This window comes from Dermochelys coriacea, chromosome 26 (assembly GCF_009764565.3).
Source record: "Dermochelys coriacea isolate rDerCor1 chromosome 26, rDerCor1.pri.v4, whole genome shotgun sequence".
Classification (NCBI taxonomy): Eukaryota; Metazoa; Chordata; order Testudines; family Dermochelyidae; genus Dermochelys; species Dermochelys coriacea.
In genome coordinates, this window is record NC_050093.1 from 13,451,000 (window position 1) to 13,472,459 (window position 21,460).

The 21,460-nt window shown below is 50.4% G+C and overlaps 1 protein-coding gene across 4 annotated transcripts in view; it reads right to left on the bottom strand.

Moving 5' to 3' along the window:
* GPAT2 (glycerol-3-phosphate acyltransferase 2, mitochondrial) overlaps positions 1–21,460 on the bottom strand; it is a 124,497-nt gene that overhangs the window by 37,197 nt on the left and 65,840 nt on the right. For 2 of the 4 annotated variants that reach the window (XM_043503159.1, XM_038385016.2), the window contains one exon: positions 42–196. In XM_043503159.1, coding sequence (XP_043359094.1) covers positions 42–196 — 155 coding nt within the window. Of the gene's footprint in view, positions 1–41; positions 197–11,853; positions 12,048–21,460 lie in introns of those variants that run through there. The other 2 variants (XM_038385017.2, XM_043503160.1) reach the window with 2 other exon arrangements.

Consider the following 21,460-nt stretch of genomic DNA (forward strand, 5'->3'; position numbering starts at 1 on the left):
GTGCCACTGCTGGAGTACCCTCCCTCCAAGGGATCACACACGTTTCTCTGCGGCGACTTCTCCTCAGCCAGCAGGATGCGGGTGGCGGAGTCCCGCTGAGTCACAGCCATGGCTCGCCCCGATCTCAAAGCACAGGCTGGGTGCAGGCTCTTGGGACCAGCAGCAACGTCCACGGAGAGCAGCGTGGTGAGAGGAGCTGCAAAGACACAGACAAGAGGGCACCGGCTGGTGTGAGAGACAAGGAGGCAGGCGGAGAAATCTCACCACCCGAAGCACTGCCAAGGGGAAGGGCTGCCCAGTGGTTCAGTGGCTACTCTGGGATGCCAGCTCTGCCACAGAGGCCCTGGGGGACCTCGAGTGAGTCATTTAGATCTGTGCCTCAGTTCCCCATCTGTACAAACAGCTCTGCCCTGATCTCAGACACTGCGGGCCTGCAATCTATAGAGCCACCCAGCTGCTGCTCAGACAGGAAGAGATCGCCTGGAACGGACATTCTGCTGTCCGTGAAATGGCCTGGCCAAATCCTGTGGCCAATGCCTAACGCCTCAGAGGGAGGCAAACTTCGCCTTTGCCAACAGCGGGGGTCTTTATTGTATAATGGACCCCTCCAATGGCCCTGCGTGGCTGTTGCAGGAAGGGCTTCAAGCACGAGCAATCCTACTAACTCCCCACGCCCTCCACACACGGAGGCTCGACCCTCTGTATTCACGGCACTCTCCGGCTCGCTGCCTGGAAGATGGTCTTAGCCGGAGACCCCCTGCAAGAGGAAAACTCCCTTTCACAACTGGAGACCTCTTGAGGGGAAAGGCTAACTCCTGGGCTGAGAAATCAATTGTTCTGCAGTTCGTCTACTGCACAGAGAGGGAAAAAAACCCAGCAGCCAATGCGCCCAAAGCCCTGAGGAGAAGAGTTTATTCTTTTTGTAATTCAACTCCAATATTGTTACAATTGACTTTTCCCTCCCACGCCCTCCTCGCTCTCCCATGGAGACGCCAATCTCTACCAGGAAACTGCGGCTCTAGCCGATGGCACCCGGAGCACTGCGTCCCAGCTGGTGCTTGGCTCCACCAACCAAAGCCAACCCCTGGGAACATAAGGGCAGGACAAAGAGTGGGCGGCCCAGCAGGCAGGAGGATGGATTGAGACGTGGGAGACCTGGGCTCTATCCCTGGCTCTGCCACTGATTCACTGTACAGCCTTGGGCAAGTCACTTCTCCAATCCATGCCTCTGTTTCTCCTTATGCTTTGCTTGTGTAGATGGTCAGCTCTCCAGGGCATGTACAATAGCGCCCCCATACCTAAAATACAGAATCGAACACAAGGAAAGCAGGTTTCCCCTTTAGGATATTTTCCTAGCTCTTAAGAGACGTCACCCTGCCTCTTGGGATACAACTTCACAGTTTAACAGACCTTAAATGACACTCCCCTTTGCTTAGTTCCATCCCATCCCCCCTATGAGTTACACACCTCTTTGCACTCCTCCAAATTCAGGCCCCATTAGGGGATCATCTTCCCCCCCCTTAAGTCAATCCCACCAGCCCCTTAATCATTTCATTGGCAGCTTGGCTCTGAACTCCCTCCAAGTCCCATTTGTTCCGGCATCTGCTGGTGTTTTGCAAAGCAGTCAGGGAGCAGAGCTGGACAGTAGGGCAAAAAGCACTGACAGGGCATGCAGGAGACCTGGGCTAGGCACTTCATCCCACAGGCAGGAGATGAATAAACCTTCCCTGGCCTTGTTTATTTGGAGCACAAACTCTTTGGGGGCGGGGACTGTCTCTCGCTACATGAACGGGCAACACCTAGCACATGGAGACCCTGTCTTAGTGGGTCTCAACAATGGGCTACTGTGATACCATTAAAACATACCATGGTTATTGGGGTTAACGCCCTGGGCTCCATGACCCCAAGTGTCCTGATCAGATTCCCACGTGTCTAATTCCAAGATGCCTCTTTAGTAAAAACACAGAGTCCTGCTTCCTCAAACAGTAACATAGGCTCACTGCCAGCCAGCCATGGGAAGCACATTGTATCGCAGTGTGAATGCTCTGCACCAGTGCCCAGAGTTAACGTGGCATAGAGTTTCCATTCTAAGCCCCCGTTCACACAGGCTGATCACTTTCTGAAACGTTCTCTCCCTCCCACACACGCACCTTGTAAGTTGTAACGTTCCAAGCTTAGGGCCCTGGATTCAACCCCTGCCTGGCCTCTGTGTGGAAACAAGTCCCACTTGACTTGCGCTTTGCACCCCTTGGACCCTTCGTCTTCTGCTTTCAGTTACCCAAGGTGCAAATCGAGAGGAACTCCTGGGAGTCGAAGGCACAACTCTCAGAGGGCAGAATCTGGCGCAGCGGTGTACTAACTCAAAACAATTTTTTAAAATATCTGTGGGTTTCATCCTTTAACATACAGTGGCTCTGTTACAAAAAAAAAAGTTTCACACACACCCCCTTTCCCCTCCGTAACAAAAAAATGTCAGGACTATCCTCCCCCATCTACCCATAGTGGTCACCCCCTATTCTAACTTGTTGGGCCACCCAGGTTCAGACCCTGGGGTTTAACCCAATATTTCCCAAACTTTTAAAAACTGAGTCCTCCCCACGCCCCAAACAAGGAAATAAAACCTATCACATCCAATTTGCAACCCTCTCACGTCCCCCTCCTCCCCCCCGGGGGAACCACCAGCATAAATCTTCATACGGTCCTTCTTCTCCTTCCTCACACATCACCTCTGACATCTGAGTCAGCCCCCACTGGAACAAAAAGAGGTTCGCACCTCTGAGCAATTGTTTCAGGCTCTCTGCAAATTCAGGCAGGCATCGCTGCATCGGTTACACTCAGTTCACACCTTGAAGGTTTCCCTCTCAAGTCTAAAAACTAGAGACTTACTTTAAGAAAAAAGAAAAGAAAACAAAGTTGAGACCCTGGAGAACAACTGAGAGGTCTGTCCATACACCCCCAGAGTCTCCTTTGTGCCTCTCGTTTTGGAAAACGCTGGTTTAAGCAAAAGCCCTTTGTTATGTTATTACTATCATGCAGACAACGCCTCCTGTTATTCCCTTCTTCCCCCACAACACACACACAGACAGGACAGCTGTCCCAACACCTTGCAAACCGCAATTGTGATGCTATACCCACACTACAATGTGGAAGATCCATGCAAGCAGCCCACGATCTAACATATGTTCTTTGTCCTTATTGAGCTGACAAGCAAGACAAAGCTGCATAATTGCTCCCAGAAACAAAATATTTAAAATGAAAACAGAGTGAAGAATTCGCAGTCCCTGCCAAGAGATCTGTACAGCACAAGACTACAGAATCAGGCTGTAGATTTGCGGGAATTGGGAGCCAGGGGGAGCTCCCAGCTCTGCCTCTGACCGCATGCGTGATCTTGGGCAAATCAACTTAGGCCTTGATTTTCAGATACGCTGAGCTAGCTGCAGTTAAGGGGAGCTGCGGGTGCTCAGTGCCTCTGAAAATCTGGCCCTGGGTCTCTCTGTGCCTCAGTTCCCCCTCTGCACAAACAGGGAGAACACTTTCTTAGCACACAGGTAGCATTAGGAGAGCAACCCCATTTATGTATGTGAGATGCTCAGATACTACAGAGACGGGGTGGGCACCATAGAAGAACTCAGATAGGCTTGGAGAGATTCCTGTTAAGTCTCATCCATTAGTTTAAACCATATATTTGGAGAGGTGGGGATACCTAGTGAACAGAGCACTGGACTGGGAGTCAGGAGACCCAGGTTCTATTCCCAGCTCTGCAGGTGACTTTGGGCAAGTCACATCCCCCTCCTTGCCTCAGTTTCCCCACCTGCTCTTTGTCTCTTAAGACTCTAAGGCCTCTGGGGCAGTATCTTGCTATGTGAATGTACAACACCTAGCGCAAGGGGGCCCCGATCTCTAGCGCTACTATAATACAAAGGACATTTTTGCTCTATGTTAGCACCGTGCTTAGCACACTCAGTACCCATCTCTCTCAGGTATGTAGATGGCTCCCATTACCTAGTATCTGAGTGCCTCACACTCTAACAATGATCCTCCCCCACCCGTGAGGCAGGGCAGGGCCAGTATCCCCATTGTACAAAAGGGGAAGTGAGGCCCAGAGAGGCTACGGCCTTGCCCAAGTTACATAGGAAGTCTGTGGCAGCAGCAGGGCTCAAACCCAGATCAAGTCCCAAGCTAGCACCCTACCCAGTGGACTATCTTTCCTCTCCTGCGGCTCGTCGCAGGCCTGCAATGCAAATCACAAAATATTCAATCCCTTCATACCGATTCCTAGGAGTCCAGAGATCATCATCCAGCATTTGCATGAAATGAAGCTGAACCACTGCAGATGAACCCACCAGACAAGCCCTCAGCGCACAAGGAGATAGAACTGACATGCAATGCAGCTCCGCTCCTGAGCAGGGCAGTCATTCCACTACTCAATCTTCCCAGACCATCCGCTGAGCATCTCCAATGGGGCAGTTCAGTGGAAAGAGGTTAGTCTGGGGGAAAGGATTATAACCGGATCACCACCCAGATGATCTTGCTTATGATGAAAGTTTTAAGCCCCCCCCCACACACACACACTGCCTCCCCGTTGCTGCTTCTTCAAAATCTGTCGCTCTGAATATCCATAAGGCTCTAGGGCTTAAATTCTCAGTGTTTAATGTCTTTCATGGCATTTCTCAAGCCTCTCCCAAGCATGGGTATGGCACCTCCTTTCTAACATCCTAGCTACACAGTAAAAGCCACCACGCCTGGGAACCTATTACTCCACGCTAAATGGCACCTGTGTTTTACCCTTGTTCCCAATTAGTATCAAGGCCCTGGGCCTAGACAATGCCGCAAATCATGCAGTTAAGTCCCACCTCTACCAGAGACTTAAGAGTCAGATTTCAAGAGCGGGCAAACTTTTTGGCCTGAGGGCCACATCGGTATTGAGAAACCGTATGGAGGTCCAGGTAGGGAAGGCTGTGTCTCCTCAAACAGTCTGGCTCCTGCCCCCTTCCACTTCCCACCCCGACTGCACCCCTCAGAACCCCGACCCATCCAACCCCCGCTCCCTGTCCCCTGACGGTCCCCTCCCAGGACCCCCTGCCCCTAAGCACCCCCCCAGGACCCCACCCCCTATCCAACCGCCACACCGCTCCCTGTCCCCTGACCCCTATCCACACCCCCACCCCCTGACAGGCCCCCTGGTTCTCCCACGTCTATCCAACCGCTCCTGTTCCCAGTTCCCAACTGCTCCCCCCAGGAGCTCCTACCCCTTATCCAACCCCTGCCCTGCTCCCCGCACCCTTACCATGCCACTCATAGCGGCAGGACTGGCAGCCACGCTACCCAGCTGCAGCCAGCTGCACTGCCCAGAGCGGTGAGCTGAGGCTGCAGGGGTGAAGGGACAGCAGGGGAGGGGCTGGGGGCTAGCCTCCCTGGCCGGGAGCTCAGGGGCCGGGCAGGACGGTCCCGCGGGCCGGATGTGGCTTGTGGGCCATAGTTTGCCCACCTCTGATCTAATCTGACCTCCTGCTTAACCCCGGCCATAACATTTCACCCTGTGACAGCTGCAGCCAACTCATGCCTTGTGGCCCCAGCTGGAGCATATCTGACATTCCTCCCAATGTCAAGAAAACTCTGCTTGTAACACAGCATCTCAATAACAGCTCTGTAAAAGGATGCTTGAGACTTTCAACACAACATTTAGACTTGGGGGCAAGATAGTGCCACAGCAATCTAACACCAGTAGGAATTGTTTTAATCTGTGAGCCAGCATGTATTTGTAATATGTATTGCACATTAGTTTACAGATAAATGCCAGCACATATTTGAATGGTCTTCTGCTTACTCTTATTCACTTATGCTAAGTTTCAGAGTAGCAGCCGTGTTAGTCTGTATTCGCAAAAAGAAAAAGAGTACTTGTGGCACCTTAGAGACTAACAAATTTATTAGAGCATAAGCTGCCTGGACCAGTCCACACAAGAGATCCACTTCCTGGACACTACGGTGCTAATAAGCGATGGTCACATAAACACCACCCTATATCGGAAACCTACTGACCGCTATTCCTACCTACATGCCTCTAGCTTTCATCCAGATCATACCACTCGATCCATTGTCTACAGCCAAGCGCTACGATATAACCGCATTTGCTCCAACCCCTCAGACAGAGACAAACACCTACAAGATCTCTATCATGCATTCCTACAACTACAATACCCATCTGGGGAAGTGAAGAAACAGATTGACAGAGCCAGAAGAGTACCCAGAAGTCACCTACTACAGGACAGGCCCAACAAAGAAAACAACAGAACGCCACTAGCCATCACCTTCAGCCCCCAACTAAAACCTCTCCAACGCATCATCAAGGATCTACAACCTATCCTGAAGGACGAGCCATCGCTCTCTCAGATCTTGGGAGATAGACCAGTCCTTGCTTACAGACAGCCCCCCAATCTGAAGCAAATACTCACCAGCAACCACACACCACACAACAGAACCACTAACCCAGGAACCTATCCTTGCAACAAAGCCCGTTGCCAACTCTGTCCACATATCTATTCAGGGGATACCATCATAGGGCCTAATCACATCAGCCACACTATCAGAGGCTCGTTCACCTGCGCATCTACCAATGTGATATATGCCATCATGTGCCAGCAATGCCCCTCTGCCATGTACATTGGCCAAACTGGACAGTCTCTACGTAAAAGAATGAATGGACACAAATCAGACGTCAAGAATTATAACATTCAAAAACCAGTGGGAGAACACTTCAATCTCTCTGGTCACTCGATCACAGACCTAAGAGTGGCTATACTTCAACAAAAAAGCTTCAAAAACAGACTCCAAAGAGAGACTGCTGAATTGGAATTAATTTGCAAACTGGATACAATTAACTTAGGCTTGAATAGAGACTGGGAATGGATGAGTCATTACACAAAGTAAAACTATTTCCCCATGGTATTTCTCCCCCCCACCCCACCCCCCACTGTTCCTCTGATATTCTTGTTAACTGCTGGAATTAGCCTACCTGCTTGTCACCATGGAAGGTTTTCCTCCTTTCCCCCCCCTGCTGTGGGTGATGGCTTATCTTAAGTGATCACTCTCCTTACAGTGTGTATGATAAACCCATTGTTTCATGTTCTCTGTGTGTGTGTATATAAATCTCTCCTCTGTTTTTTCCACCAAATGCATCCGATGAAGTGAGCTGTAGCTCACGAAAGCTTATGCTCTAATAAATTTGTTAGTCTCTAAGATGCCACAAGTACTCCTTTTCTTTTTGTGAGCTACTAAGTATCCCAGAGCGTTTTGCAAAGCTGAAGTCAGCTTTGAAGCTAACAAGTATGAAATCTGTCAAAGACACATTTGTTCTATATTTTAGGACAGGTACTGACCGACATGGGCAACTGGTTCAGAATGTAGCATTCAAAATGAAGATAAGAAAAATACAGAATAAAACCACCAGTTAAAGAACTGTTACAAACTGGTGGTTTGGGTTTTAGTGATATAACTTGCAAAACCATACTATAAATATAGCTAGCTTAAATGCACATAAATATAGCGTGCTTAAATGCACGCCTTCTGGGTCAGGGGAACACGCTACATGATAAGAATTGCTTCCCAGGTGGAGGGTACGTCTGCTTTTTGTATTGTACAGTTTTTTCTGGAGACAATCCGTTTGCCTACGTTTGGTGATTTGGTCTCTTGAACGTTTTTAATAATAAGCCATGCATGTAATCAAAACAATTAGCTACGCTTTTAGTTAACATAATTTGGGGAGCCAGAGAGGAGCCATTAGCCAAGCATTAGTCAAACCAGTCTGGCACAGGGTCATGACCTGGCCATTTGGATTTGGGATAGGAATCTTGTAAAGATTGGACGTCCGCGGGTACGGGTCCTAAGTACACTTGCAGCAGGATAGCGCTACTTTGGCAAATAACTGGTTAACAAAGATTACAGAAAGCAAAAACTGTTTTCTGGGCATAAAGCCATGCCTTAAGAATACATAAAGATTGATTACAAGTGAAACGTTCCTTTTTGGGGACAAAGCAGCAGGGCTGACAACAGGATATAATTAAATGAGCACTAAGTCGTCTAACTACAACAGGCCAATATTTTCAAATACGTGTACCTAAAGCTAGGCATCTCCATCTCTATTTTTGCACCCCAGTCCTGTAAATAATACTACCCAGCTCTTCTGCAGTGCTTTTCATCCACAGATCTCAAAGTGCTTTACAAAAGGGGTCAGTACCATTATCCCCAAGCTACAGGTGGGGAAACTGAGGCACAGGGAGGCAATGTGACTTCCCCAAGGTCACCCAGCAGGCCACTGGTAGAGCCAGGAACAGATTCTAAGTATTTCAAGTTCCCACTAAGCAACACAGCCCAATGGCAGCTGGCTTCAATGGGACTACTCACAAGGCATAAAATCAAACACATGCTTAATTCTTTGCAGGATCAGGGTCTTAGGTATCAAAATAAGTGGCCTGATTTCAGAGATACTGGACTCCTTTCAGTTTCAATGCATGGTAGGTTAAGACTCTTATCTATGCATTCAAGGCCCCAATCCTGTAATTTACACGCGGACAGACCCCTGTCTTCTGCAGAGTGCCATGCAGATGAAGCAATCTGCCTGCAGGTTGTCAATTGCCAAACTAGGGTCTAAATAGGGATCTGGAGACCTCATTTTAAGGCACCCGAGTTTGAAAATGAGACATTTAAACGTGGAAGAGTTTTTGCCTCGTACACTTTCCCTTTTTTGCAAATGATTTTGCTAGCCCATAAACCAGAAAAGCACCTTTTTAAACATCAAAGCACAATTTATTAAAAGGAGGGAAGAAACAAACCTCTCAACAGCCTAATGGATACAAACAAGTAAATAATAAATAAATAAATAAATAAAAGAAATGGGATAAAGTCCCCAGGAAACATGCTCACCTAGTGAAATATTTCAATAAAAGTTAAAAAATCCATTGAGAAGAGTTTTGGTTTAAGCATTCCCACTGCAGTGTCTGCAACCCAAACACTGCAGCATCGTGCTAGCATGAAAGCCAGAAAGCAAAAATCAGCCAGAAACAAAGGAGAAACTATTGTCCAAATTGACTAACATGCAAAAGAATAAAAAAAGGTAACAACCTAAAAGATGAAATGTAGATTAAATACTGTAAGTGGTTTATTCGTAAGAATTTGTTACTATTAATAACATTATATAAATTGGTTATATAATTTTTGGAAGGCAGAAGATTGAGCAAGTCACTTCTCTCTGGCCTCAGTTTCCCCTCCCACCCTGTGTCTGCCTTATCTAAATTCTTCAAGTCTCTTGATGTGTGCATGTACTGCATCCTAGTACAATGGGGCCAGTTCTCAGTTTGGGCTTTGTATAACTGTAATACAAAAATAAACAACAACGACTTTAAACTGATGGTATCCCTTTAACGTTAGAAGGGAAACCACTTGCTGTGGCAAATCTCTATTTTCAATAGCTTAGAACTTGCTCCCTCGAAAAAATGATTTGGGGTCTGAAATTTCTCCTGCTTATTTTTACAGTGATCTGGGCCATGGTCCTCCAAAACATTTCATACGTGAATAGCCCTGCAGAGGCCACCAAGGTGGACAACTACTAATATTTCTATTGTCCACTGTATACGGCGGGGACTGTCTTTTTGCTCGGTGTTTGCACAGCCCCTAGCACAGTGGGGTCCTGGGCGCTGGACAGTATAAACAACAACAACTAATAATACATGCGTGTAAGTATTTGCATGAACGGGCACCTTATTTTGGAAGCTTTTGGCCATTTTTCGGTTATTCAAGCACAGAGCTGGGGAAAGGGTAGCAGAGCGGGTGATTAGATCAGTTAAGAAAGCATAAAGCTGAGTTTAAGAATAAGAATCTTCATGGCACTCCGATCTCTGAAAAACCGCCTCTCTTTTCAGCCGCCGCATAGGATTCGTACACCCCATGCTAAGGCCCTTTCGGAGGAACGCACCGTTTGCCTCATTCTCAAGGATCACACTTCGGCATGGAAAGAAATAGTATTATAACGCGCACTGCAGTAACGACTGGCAGCTCAGTCACGGCCCATGACCCCACTGTGCAAGGCGCTGTACAAACACAGAACAAAACAGTGGTCCCTGCCCCCCCAGGCTGACCATCAATGGGTACGTCTACACTAACACAGCACAACTATACCAAAGCTGCTTCCCACATCGATGGAAGCGGGTTTTCCATCCTCTCCCAGAGGCGGTAGCTAGGTCAACAAAATAATTCTTCAAAATTCTGCACAGCCCTCAGCGATGTAGCTAGGCCGATCCAATTTGTAGGTGTAGCCCAGACCCAAGCAACACCGTTATCCACTTACACAGCACCTAATCCTAAGCAGCAGGCTGGAATCATTGCACTAACAAATGGAGCCCTATGGAATACGCAACCTGGTGAAGAGCAGGCGGTGCAAGGGAGGGGGCAGAGGGTCCCAGACACTGTATGTGGTTTGGCAGAGCAGGAGAGGGGCCCCATGCACCGTCCATGGCCCGGCCGAGCCGGGGAGGGGGCAGGGGGCCCCATGCACCGTCCATGGCCCGGCGGAGCCGGGGAGGGGGCAGGGGGCCCCATGCACCGTACGAGGCCCGGTGCAGCCGGGGAGGGGGCAGGGGGTCCCATGCACCGTCCATGGCCCGGTGCAGCCGGGGAGGGGGCAGGGGGCCCCATGCACCGTACGAGGCCCGGTGCAGCCGGGGAGGGGGCAGGGGGTCCCATGCACCGTCCATGGCCTGGCGGAGCCAGGGAGGGGGCAGGGGGTCCCATGCACCGTCCATGGCCCGGTGCAGCCGGGGAGGGGGCAGGGGGTCCCATGCACCGTCCATGGCCCGGCCGAGCCGGGGAGGGGGCCCCATGCACCGTCCATGGCCCGGCGGAGCCGGGGAGGGGGCAGGGGGTCCCATGCACCGTCCATGGCCCGGCGGAGCCGGGGAGGGGGCAGGGGGCCCCATGCACCGTCCATGGCCCGGCCGAGCCGGGGAGGGGGCAGGGGGTCCCATGCACCGTCCATGGCCCGGCCGAGCCGGGGAGGGGGCAGGGGGTCCCATGCACCGTCCATGGCCCGGCCGAGCCGGGGAGGGGGCAGGGGGCCCCATGCACCGTCCATGGCCCGGTGCAGCCGGGGAGGGGGCAGGGGGTCCCATGCACCGTCCATGGCCCGGCGGAGCCGGGGAGGGGGCAGGGGGCCCCATGCACCGTCCATGGCCCGGCGGAGCCGGGGAGGGGGCAGGGGGCCCCATGCACCGTCCATGGCCCGGCCGAGCCGGGGAGGGGGCAGGGGGTCCCATGCACCGTCCATGGCCCGGTGCAGCCGGGGAGGGGGCAGGGGGCCCGTGCCCGGTGCGGGACCCAGGCGGGGGGCCCGGGGGCCAGCGGGGGCCGGTGCACGTTTCCCCGCGGGCAGGGTCCGCTCCCGCCCCGGCCCGCGCTCACCCCGGCCCCGCCGCCGCCGCCGCCGCCGCCCTCCACGTGCGCGGCCCGCAGAGCTCCCCCGAGAGCCGCCAGCGCCCGGATCCCCGAGCCCCGGCCGCGTTTCCCCTGCAGCGGGGAGGCTCCGGCCTGGCCCATCACGGGGGCGTCTGGGCGGGAGCTGGATGATGGCGGGGGAGGGGAAGCGAAATGTATTCAACAGGCCTCGCGTTCCCCGCCTTCCTCTCTTTTCATTCCCCCCCCCCATCACCAGGGAGGGGGGGGGTTCCCTCCTGGTTAGCAGGAAGGGATTGTATGGGGGGGGGGTTGGGATTGGGCAAGGAATTTGGCAATTTACCTGCCGCAAATGTACCTGCCTCAGTTTCCCCCCCCACCGACGGGCGACACCATTGTAAAGGGTGTTTTTACCTCCTCTCGTGGGCCCAGATCCTGAAGAGGTCCCAACTTCCACTGATTTCACTGTTAGGAGCCAGAAGGCCTTGAAGGATTTGGGCCTTGGTTGCATGTTACAGATCTAAGGGAACAGGCGACAGGCACGGGGCTGTGAAGGTGGAGATTTCCAAGGAGCCCCATGAAAAGGAAGACTTGAATGTGCACGTCCTGCAAACAATTTCACAGGTGCAGCCCATACTCATAAAGAATACTGATCTGCAAGGGTAACTTTCATTTCAGGTGCTCAAAGGCCTTTACAAACATTAATTAAGCTTATTATTATTTGCATTACAATAGTACCGAGAGCCGCATCAGAGATAAGTTTCAGAGTAGCAGCCGCGTTAGTCTGTATTCGCAAAAAGAAAGAGGACTTGGGGCACCTTAGAGACTAACAAATTTATTTGAGCATAAGCTCTCATGAGCTACAGCTCACTTCATCGGATGACCTTTTCTTTTATCAGAAATAAAGGCTCTGTTCTTCTAAGCACAATATCAGTATTTATTCACAAGCCAGTCCCTGTCCCAGAGAATGTACAAGCTAGTTTTGCAATATTCCCCTACGTACAATACTGCAGTGAAATCTGCACTAAGAACGTAAGAACAGCCAGACTGGGTCAGACCAAAGGTCCGTCTAGCCCCGTGTCCTGTCTTCCAACAGTGGCCTGTGCCAGGTGCCTCAGAGGGAATGATCAGAACAGGTAACATCAAATGATCCATCCCCATCATCCATTCCCAGCTTCTGGCAAACAGAACTAACTTTAGAAATCACCCTCTGTCAAGCAGTTAATGTACTTTATTAAGGAAGAAATCTCTGTCTCCATCTTCACTGAAACAAATTCTGCTTTGATGAAACAGCATCTTTCAACCAACTCAGCTTCTCTTCCTGTACCCAACCAGGGCCCAATACAATACACTAAAACTCTTAGAAGAAATGATAGACTTGTGCAACGGCACCTTCTCTATCATCAATATTTTGGCTTCTTTCAGTTTGTTTGGCCCAGACAACAAGCAATGACAGAAAAGCACAGCTCAAATGCCATTCATAGAATATTAGGGTTGGAAGAGACCTCAGGAGCTCATTTAGTCCAGTGGTCTCCAAACTGGGGTGCGAGATGATCCTAGGGGGTGCACGGCAGCAGGAGCACTGCTGGATGGCACTCTGCCGTTTTTTTCCTTTGGTTGCAGCTCTGCACGTCCATGGCTGGTGTTCCCCTCCGGCGGCCCACTTGCGGTAAGTCTTCTGTTCTTCTTCCGTCAGTGGCGCGTCTGTGGCAGGTCGTCCAGTCTTCTCCCTGGGGGTGCACGAGCCAAAAAGTTTGGAGACCACTGATCTACTCCAACTCCCTGCTCATGGCAGAGCCAACCCCAACTAAATCATCCCAGCCAGGACTTTGTCAATAAAAATGGCCTTTTAGGTTTTTTGGATTTTTTTGACTGATACAAGCACAAAAAATAATCATTCAGAACTCCCAAATACATCGGCACGAGTTGGTTTGTTCGTTTTTACTGATAGCAAGCACAAAAAACTAATAGTTCAGAACACATCCATACGTTTTGCCATCAGCATAAAAAGGCCCAAACTATTTGTTGTTGGGGCTGGGGTTTTTTTTGCCCAAAATATGCTGGGTTTTCAGGAGAAAAGCACAACGCAGTGACTTTCTATGCCAAGTTTCAAAGTGGAACAAATTATTATGGCAGAGTTAAAGACGTCTGAAAACAGGATATTTTAAGCGCTGCTGTGGTCTTGACCGCAGCGCCGCTAGCAGGCTGGCGTGAGGATAAATACTCTGAGCATTTGCCCTGACAGGAAGAGTTCTTCATTTTCAGAGGCAGTGAAATGGTGCGGAAAAGTAAATGGAGGAGAACAGCACACGCCGGTTTGACGTATAGCAAAGGCAGACCCCACTGCACCAGTCTAGCTGTAATGGGGAGAGGAGAGAAGCAAGAGTGGGTGGTGAACGCACAGAAGGAACGCGCAGCAGAAAGGGTCCAGGCTAGAAGGATCTGCAGGCAGGGCTGGATTTAGGGGCAAGTGACCACCTGTAAGTTATTCAAAAGTTTAACAAATGAAGATGCTCCTCCTCTGGGCACCATTTGGTCTAGGGCCAGCCGCGTCGGCAGGAGATCTGATTCTGCTGTCATGGAAGATGGTATTTATCCCAGCACAGAGCCTATATACACCACTAATGTCTCATTTGATCCCCGAGCAACAGAGCCAAGGTCACATGGTAAGTCAGTGGCAGAGTAGGTCTCCGACCTCCCTGTTCCACTCACCTTCCTCGGCTCACGCTGCCTCTCTAATACGCTTGTCATCTAGAGTACTGGCTTCAGTGGGGCACAGATTCACTGCGGGCCTTTTGCACAGGGGGTGAACTACACCATGCAACACTATGGACTTTGGGAGTCATTTCTGATGCGCCCCAGCATGAGCGAGCACAGAATCCGACCCCCAGTGCCATCAGCTGGACTTGTCACTGAAAGGTATGACGCAAGCCAGATGGTGGGCTTGGTGGACCCAGAGGATGTTTGACAGTTGAAGCCCAACCCTGCAGCATAGCTGACTTTGGGATTGGTGATAGACCTTCGGGGAAGCCAGGACAGCTCTTGCGGGGGACCAAGGATGGCAAACGGAGAGGCTGTGTGATCACAGGAACAAGGATGGGGGTTTGGCCCCAGAACATCTATTCCTGGCTCTGCCACTGTTCTGCTGCATGGTCTTGGGCAAGTCACAGCCTCGCTCTGTGCCTCAGTTTCCCCAGCAGTAGAAGGGGCTCATGATTCTCACCCAGCTCCCAGGGCCCCTATTCTCTAGCTGCGAGATTCAAATAAATCCCATTGGTTTCAAGAGAAAGAACACGCTGAGAGCCCAGTTGGACTTAAAACAGGAATTAACAGCACCTTGCGCTGGGAGACAGAAGGTCCCGGAACCTGCCCCTGTCGCTTTTCAACGCCCCGCCCCAGCCGATGCAGGGAGACGTACTGAGAAACCACCTCATGGGCTCCTCACCGGAGCGGCCTGCCTGCTGCGTGGCTCACAGGCCACTGACATCAATGGGAGTCTCCTCTGTTTAGCTCATACCCAAGTGCTAGGCCCAGCTCATCAGTACCACGCAGAGCATCGCTAGGAGAGGGGGACGTTGGGATGCGACAGGGGACGCTCCCTCCCGGTGGAGAACTGCCTCCATAGCGACTCTCCCCACAGCTGGCTGAGGGGACAAGCAAGACAAGCCCTGCCTGGCCGAGCAGCCACTTCAGCTTGCAAGGGCGCATGCTGGGGAACGCGCACTAGCCTGCCCACACACTATGGGGCGACTGTTCCATAGCGTGCTCGGAGCTGTACGTCAAAGGCCCTTTTCCACTCCAGCTTACTGCACACTAGTCTCTGTATAGACAGCCCTTCGTCACTCCCCAGACCAGCTCCCTGGGGTGCCCCTCACTGGCTGTACTGGGGTTAGTTACACTGACAGGCCAGTGTTTAACAAGGAGGCCTTGGTCCTCGCATGAAGGGAACTGAATGTCCAGAGGCAAGTGCTGTGTGTGTATCTCTTTCTTTTTCTTCTCTCCATCCTCCCCTTCTTTCAGCGCTTTCTTTCTGCAGGTGACAGTCACAGCGTCACCCCATGTCTCTCTCTCCTGCCCTCACGATGCTCCCTCTCCATGGTTCATTCAGGAAGATCCTTCACACGGCATCCGTTTCCAGCAATTTTGCAGTCCCCCGGGGTCAGAGCCCTGTACTCGGGCTGGGAGCGTCCTCTTTGCTCCAATTCTCAAGCATTCCGATACGTTTCTCCAGGGCATAATCATTTCTCGAGTGCAGCATTACTCTCTGCAAGTCTGATCCGGCCGTTCGTTCCCCATGCTCCTGGCGCTAACCCACTCCACTCCACAATGTCGATGCGGATGTCTGTTTTATTAATTCCATCGTCGTCGCTCCTCAGTTAATTTTTCCCCTAGTGAATGTCATCCATGCAGCTGCCCAGCTGGAAAATGACACGGCTCCTTCCCTCCCAAGACCTCAAAGTACTTTACAAAGAATCAGTAGATGAGTCTCGCAAACCCAACCTAGGTTTTTACACCAGGAAAACCAAGGCATGGAGAAGCTAAGGGTAGAACTGGTCGAAAATGTCCTGTCCAAAAACAGTTTTCACCACGATGGAACGTGGCTTTTTGGACAAAATGGACATTTTTATGGAAAATGATTTTGTCAAATTTTTTTTGGGGGGGTCATCTAAATGTTCTGGGGTTTAAGCTAAAATTGGGGGGGGGCTTTTCGGGCAAAATCTTGAAGCATTTAAAAAAATTAGAGGAAAATGAAAAAACATTCATTTTGTTGCACTTTTTCGGGGGCGGGGATCCGATGAGCTCTAGTTAACAGCCCATCTCCAGAAGCCTTCAGCGGAGTCCCAACAGTGTGACACAGGGAAGAAGTGTGCACAGGGAGTTAGGGGGGCTCACAGGTGTAGCTTCCCACGCCGTCTCCAGGAGCTGCGGTCTAGGGAGCACCGTCACGGCGCCCAGACAATCCCAGAGGTGTGCTCGCTGGAGTGCTAGATATTAATTAGTTCAGAGAGGCAGAGCCTCTTCCAAGTTTGTTAATTTCTGGATTCAGATGCTGGCCTGGAGCTCTCGAGCTACTGACTCAGAAAATAGGAAAGCACTAATCCGATCATTAAAAGGCTTCGCTGGACTTGATTAAATGAAAGTCCAAACCTCTCTATAATACCTGGGCTGAGAACTCAGATGTAGGTTCCAGGTGAGCGGTTTCTCGGAGACGAGATCATTTCCTTTTTCCTGTCTGTAGTGCTCAGTGGCTGTTGACAGGGCATTCTCTCAGCTAAAGGAGACCTGCTCCCGGAAAAGAACATTGGGTTCTGCCCTATTTTGTTCCAGGCTTGAAATAGTTGATTATTTGTTTCTATCACTGTAGCACCTCAAGGCACCAGTCAGGATTGGGGCCGCACCATGCTAGGCACTGTACACACTTGTAAAGCAAAGAGAGCCTCTGCTCCAAAGAGTTTACAATCTTCCTGCTTGCTTTTGTCTGACCTTTGAGAAATAGCAAGTTCCACGGTCTCTATTTTTGCCAGGGAGAAATCTCTCTCAGCCCTCCATTCAAGCAGTTGGGATGGCAAATCTTGCACCAAGAGATCTTTCCTCCTCACTGTTTATTAAGCATTTGAGTTAAATAATGCTTACCCAAAAGACAGAGTTTTAATAAGCCTCACTGGACCTCCAAAAAAACCCCCACCTTTCCCTCCCAAATTCTGTTTTTTTATATCAAACCCAGCTGCCCAGAGATCCTTCCAGGAAAGGGGATAAAATATGATTTTCTGATCTTGAAAGACAAGCCAATTATTATTATTTTTAAAACACCTTTTAGGTCTTCTTTAAGCATTGTAAAATCACAGTTTTATTTTACTGAGCGGGTCCCTTTCAATTCTGAAGCAGTTTGATGAAATTTTAAATAGCAACAATGTTAACCATTTCAGCACTGGTCAGTTTTTGCAAAAACACTCTAGTTTGAGATTGTGGGCGGAGCCTGGGATTCTGGGTGGAGCTTGAGAGGCGATTCCTTCTTTATTCCATCCCTGGTTATACCTTTTAGTCTTTTACTCCAACAGAGCTGCATGGGTGAAACTCACTAAATGACCTTGAGCTCACCTTTCTGGGTCTCAGTTTCCCCAGAAGATGTGATCCAGTGATTAGCACACTAGGCTGCCATAGAGTCCCTGTGTGACCTTAGTTCTCCCATCTGTACAATGGGGATAACAGCACAGCCCTAGCTTACAGGGGTGTTGAGAGGATAAATACATTAAAGACGGTGAGGTGTTCAAACGTTACAGTGACAGGAGCCATGTAAGATTTGTCTCATTTGATGATATTCACTAGCTCACGAGAGAGGTGTTAATAATACGACTTCACTCCTATTTAATACTGGTCATCAGTGGATCTCAAAGAGCTTTATAAAGCAATATCATTTTACAGATAGGGAAACTGAGTCACAGAGAATGATTTGCGGCCAGTGGCAGAGTCAGGAATTGAACCCAAGTCTCACCAGATTGGTTGGAGGGGCTGTGAGGCGGAATAAACTAATATTTGCTAATCACACGCAGATCCTTGGATGGAAGGCAAATGTTCTTAATAACCTTATAACCGGCTCTCACAGAAGGATCTTCACCGAGCAGGGAAAGGCAGAACAAGAACCAACAGCTGGAAGTTGAATCCAGACAACTTCAAATTACAACTAAGGTGCCAATTTTCAACAGTGAGGGTGATTATCCAGTAAAGCCGTGGATTCTCCATCTCTGTTTTCACATGAAGAGTGGATGGCTTTCTGGAAGCTAGGCTTGATTCAGACACAGATCACTGGGCTCAGTCCAGGGGCAATGGGCTGAAATGCTCTGGTCTGTGATATGCAGTAGGTCCCTTCTAGCCTTAAAACTGTGAATTAAAATCTATGAACCTCACCTCCATATATCCACCACCACAAAACCTAATGCACTCTGCTTTGCCTTCTAGGTACCTCTGCTCAATATATCAGAAAGGAGAAAGAAGCCACTCAACATGGCAGGGAAAAACAATTCCAAAATAGCAGCCATCGACCGCATGTTCCCTCCGATAATAACCCCAAGAATCAATGAGCAACAAGAGCTTTTGAAGCTCCTAGAGCCGCCGCTCTGCGTTCGATCCCTCTCTGGAAGGATAAAGAATGGCCCCGACAGGACTCTGGAGACATGATAGATGCCTAGAGCTGTGCTACTGAAAGTGGTAGTCTGCGGACCGGTGCTAGTCCACGAGCCATCGGCTGCCGGTCTGCACGCACATTGGGGGAAAAAATTGCCAGTCCCCCCTACCTTGAGAAGCACTGGCCTAGAATATAACCACTCGCAGGGCCTTTAAAAGTAAATAAAATGCGCTCAAGAGCTTGGAGAATCCAAAGACAAACATACCCATCCGGGGCCAGATTCTGATCTCACATATGCCGGTGGAAATCCAGAGTAACTCCACTGACATCAATGGCGTGAACTCTGGATTTACACGGGGGTCAGCGAGATGCTAATCCGGCCCATATGCAACACTTTGTGCACCAGGGTTGAAGGGGTGCCTAGATTTCTGCAGCAGGGTAGTGGAGCTAGGGGCTTCTGCCAGAGATGACTGGTGCCTGCTGGGGGGGAGGGGGCCACAATTTAAAGATTCGACCACCACCCCTCCCAACAGCCTGTGTCACACACCCCCAGACATGCCCCCCCTTTTACCCTCAGCGGCCTCTCCCTGCGGCTCCCAGGAATTAGCAGTGGCAAACAGCTGGGAGCTGCTGGGAGGGGCCACTGGCTCCAGCAGCTGCCGGGCAGGGAGGGGGCCAGGGGGCACTATGTGACGAAGCGGGGCCAGCAAATCCTGGCAAAAATGTGCCACCCCACCCATCATCTCTGACTTCTTCCCAATGGAGAGGGGGGTCTTGGGGTATGGCTCGTTGGGGCTCAGAGCTTCAGCCCCAGCAGGTGCCTCCCATGGGAAAGAAGCATCCAGAATCTTGGCCTCTAATCTGTGTTTTCATTATAGGCTATTTGAGCTCTTGGCAAACCTCAGGCCTTAGATATTTTTGTCCCAGTTTAGCAGGTGGAGAGATCAAAGTGCAGAGAGACTGAGGCCCGGCCTGCTCCAAAGTGCCATCAATAGATGGCTCAGATTTTGGGTGCTCAAGGTGTCAGATCCATCGTTAGGTACCTAATTAAGCAGCCAATGAACTCAACGGCAGAGGTAGTTGCTCAGCACCTCTGCAGCTTAGGCCCCCCCATTGCCTCCAATTAGGAATCCCGAAATTAAGGCACCCAAAATCAGAGGGCGCTTTTGAAAACGTGGGTTTGACTCACCCAGGGTCTGGCAACAAGCAAGTGGCACAGTCGAGGCTAGAAGCCAGCTGTCCTGGCCCTCACCCGGTCCACTGCTCCAGCCACTAGAAACCACACTCCTGATGATAACTGGGCTCGGAGGCCCACATCCTCAAAGGCATGGGTGTGTTGCCAAAGGTCAAGGCCTCTGACAGCTGGAAACTGGGACTGGATCACAGGGGATGGCTCGCGAGATAAATTGCCCAGTTCTGTTCATTCCCTCCTGTTCTTATATATGTTGTTACACTGCAAGTGAGATGCAGAATTGGCAAAAGAACCCAGGTACCCTAGATCCAGTGCTTAATTTGTGACAGGACTTGCCAGGGCTGAGCCCTGGCATCTCTCGGCTTCGCAATTCAGAGCCCCGGCACCTCTGCGCTTCCCACGTCAGTTATGAAAGCAAAAAAAACTGCTCGAGCCCCAGCACCTCTTTCATTACAAATGAAGCCCTCTTGGCTCCACTCAGCACCCTGCTCTGAGCCACGAGAAAACACTGCCCGCTGTTGTCTGTGGAACAGATGCCCAGATGGCAGCAGGCTTTTTCAGCAAATTGACACAAGGGCATGGGAAAGGGAAGTGAATGAAGCAGGGACAGGCAGCAGCCATAACTGGGGACAGAACTGCTCTGCTTAATTCAAGCAGGATTAGAAGAAATGTCAGTTGAAGCATTAAAGTCAATTTGTTTCTGATTTCATTTGAGGCAAATGGCTTATTGCAGCGCAGCTGAAATTATTTTTTTTTTTAAATTCACTCCAGAGAAAGGCCAAATTGGCAAGTCACCGAAATAGTTTGCAAAATTGAAACTCCAGAGAAAGACAAGGGAGTCTTAAACAAAATCGGAGCAGTCATGAGCTTTCTTTAATTGTACCTGGTTCCAATTCAGGAGCAAAAAGACGTCGAATTAAGGTAGCAATTTACCACCTGACTCACAAAGCTTGATGTTTTAACCATCTTGTGGGCTGAGTTGAAATGCTTTCGTTTAAGTGCAGTTGGGAGCTTTTTAATCCCTTAATAGTTGTCTTTCAGAAAATAAAGCAGCAGTTTGATTTATTTACTTTGAAGAGAGAGAAGCATAAGGAAGGGAGGGTTGGGGGAAGGATGTTTGGAAAACCAGCTGACTTAGTGCATTGTAAATGCCAAGGGCTTTATTGTGTGACTGGCTGATGGCTTAGAAGTTTTAGGGAGACAGCATTGTTTAGTGGTTAGACCAGGAGGGTCAGGATTCCTGGGTTCTATTCCCTGTTGCACTAGTGTTATGTGGTTTAATGGCTCAGGCAGGAGGCTGGGATACAGGACGCCTGGGTTCTATTTCCGGCTCTGCCATCGACATGCCCTACGACCATGGGCAAGTCTGTGCCTCAATTTCCCCCTCTGAAAAACAACCATGCTGCCAGCCCACCCTTGCAAAGCCCTTCAGGTGAAAGGAGCTTTTCCATACAATAAGCCCAAAGGGAGGAAAAGCTTCTATCCATGGAGTTCGGCTCAACTCTCCCCCGGCCTTCAACCCTCCCTCCCCAACCAGGGAAGGTGCCACAGGGTGATCCAAAGACCCCAGCGCAAGGACCCCGGGCAGCCCTCCAATTGCCCCTTGCTCTGGAGCAGCTACCGGAGACAAACATAGGGCCCAATATAATCTTGTGCTTCCTCCCCTCCAGTCAATGTGGCTGGGCTGAGAAGGCCGCGGACCCCGC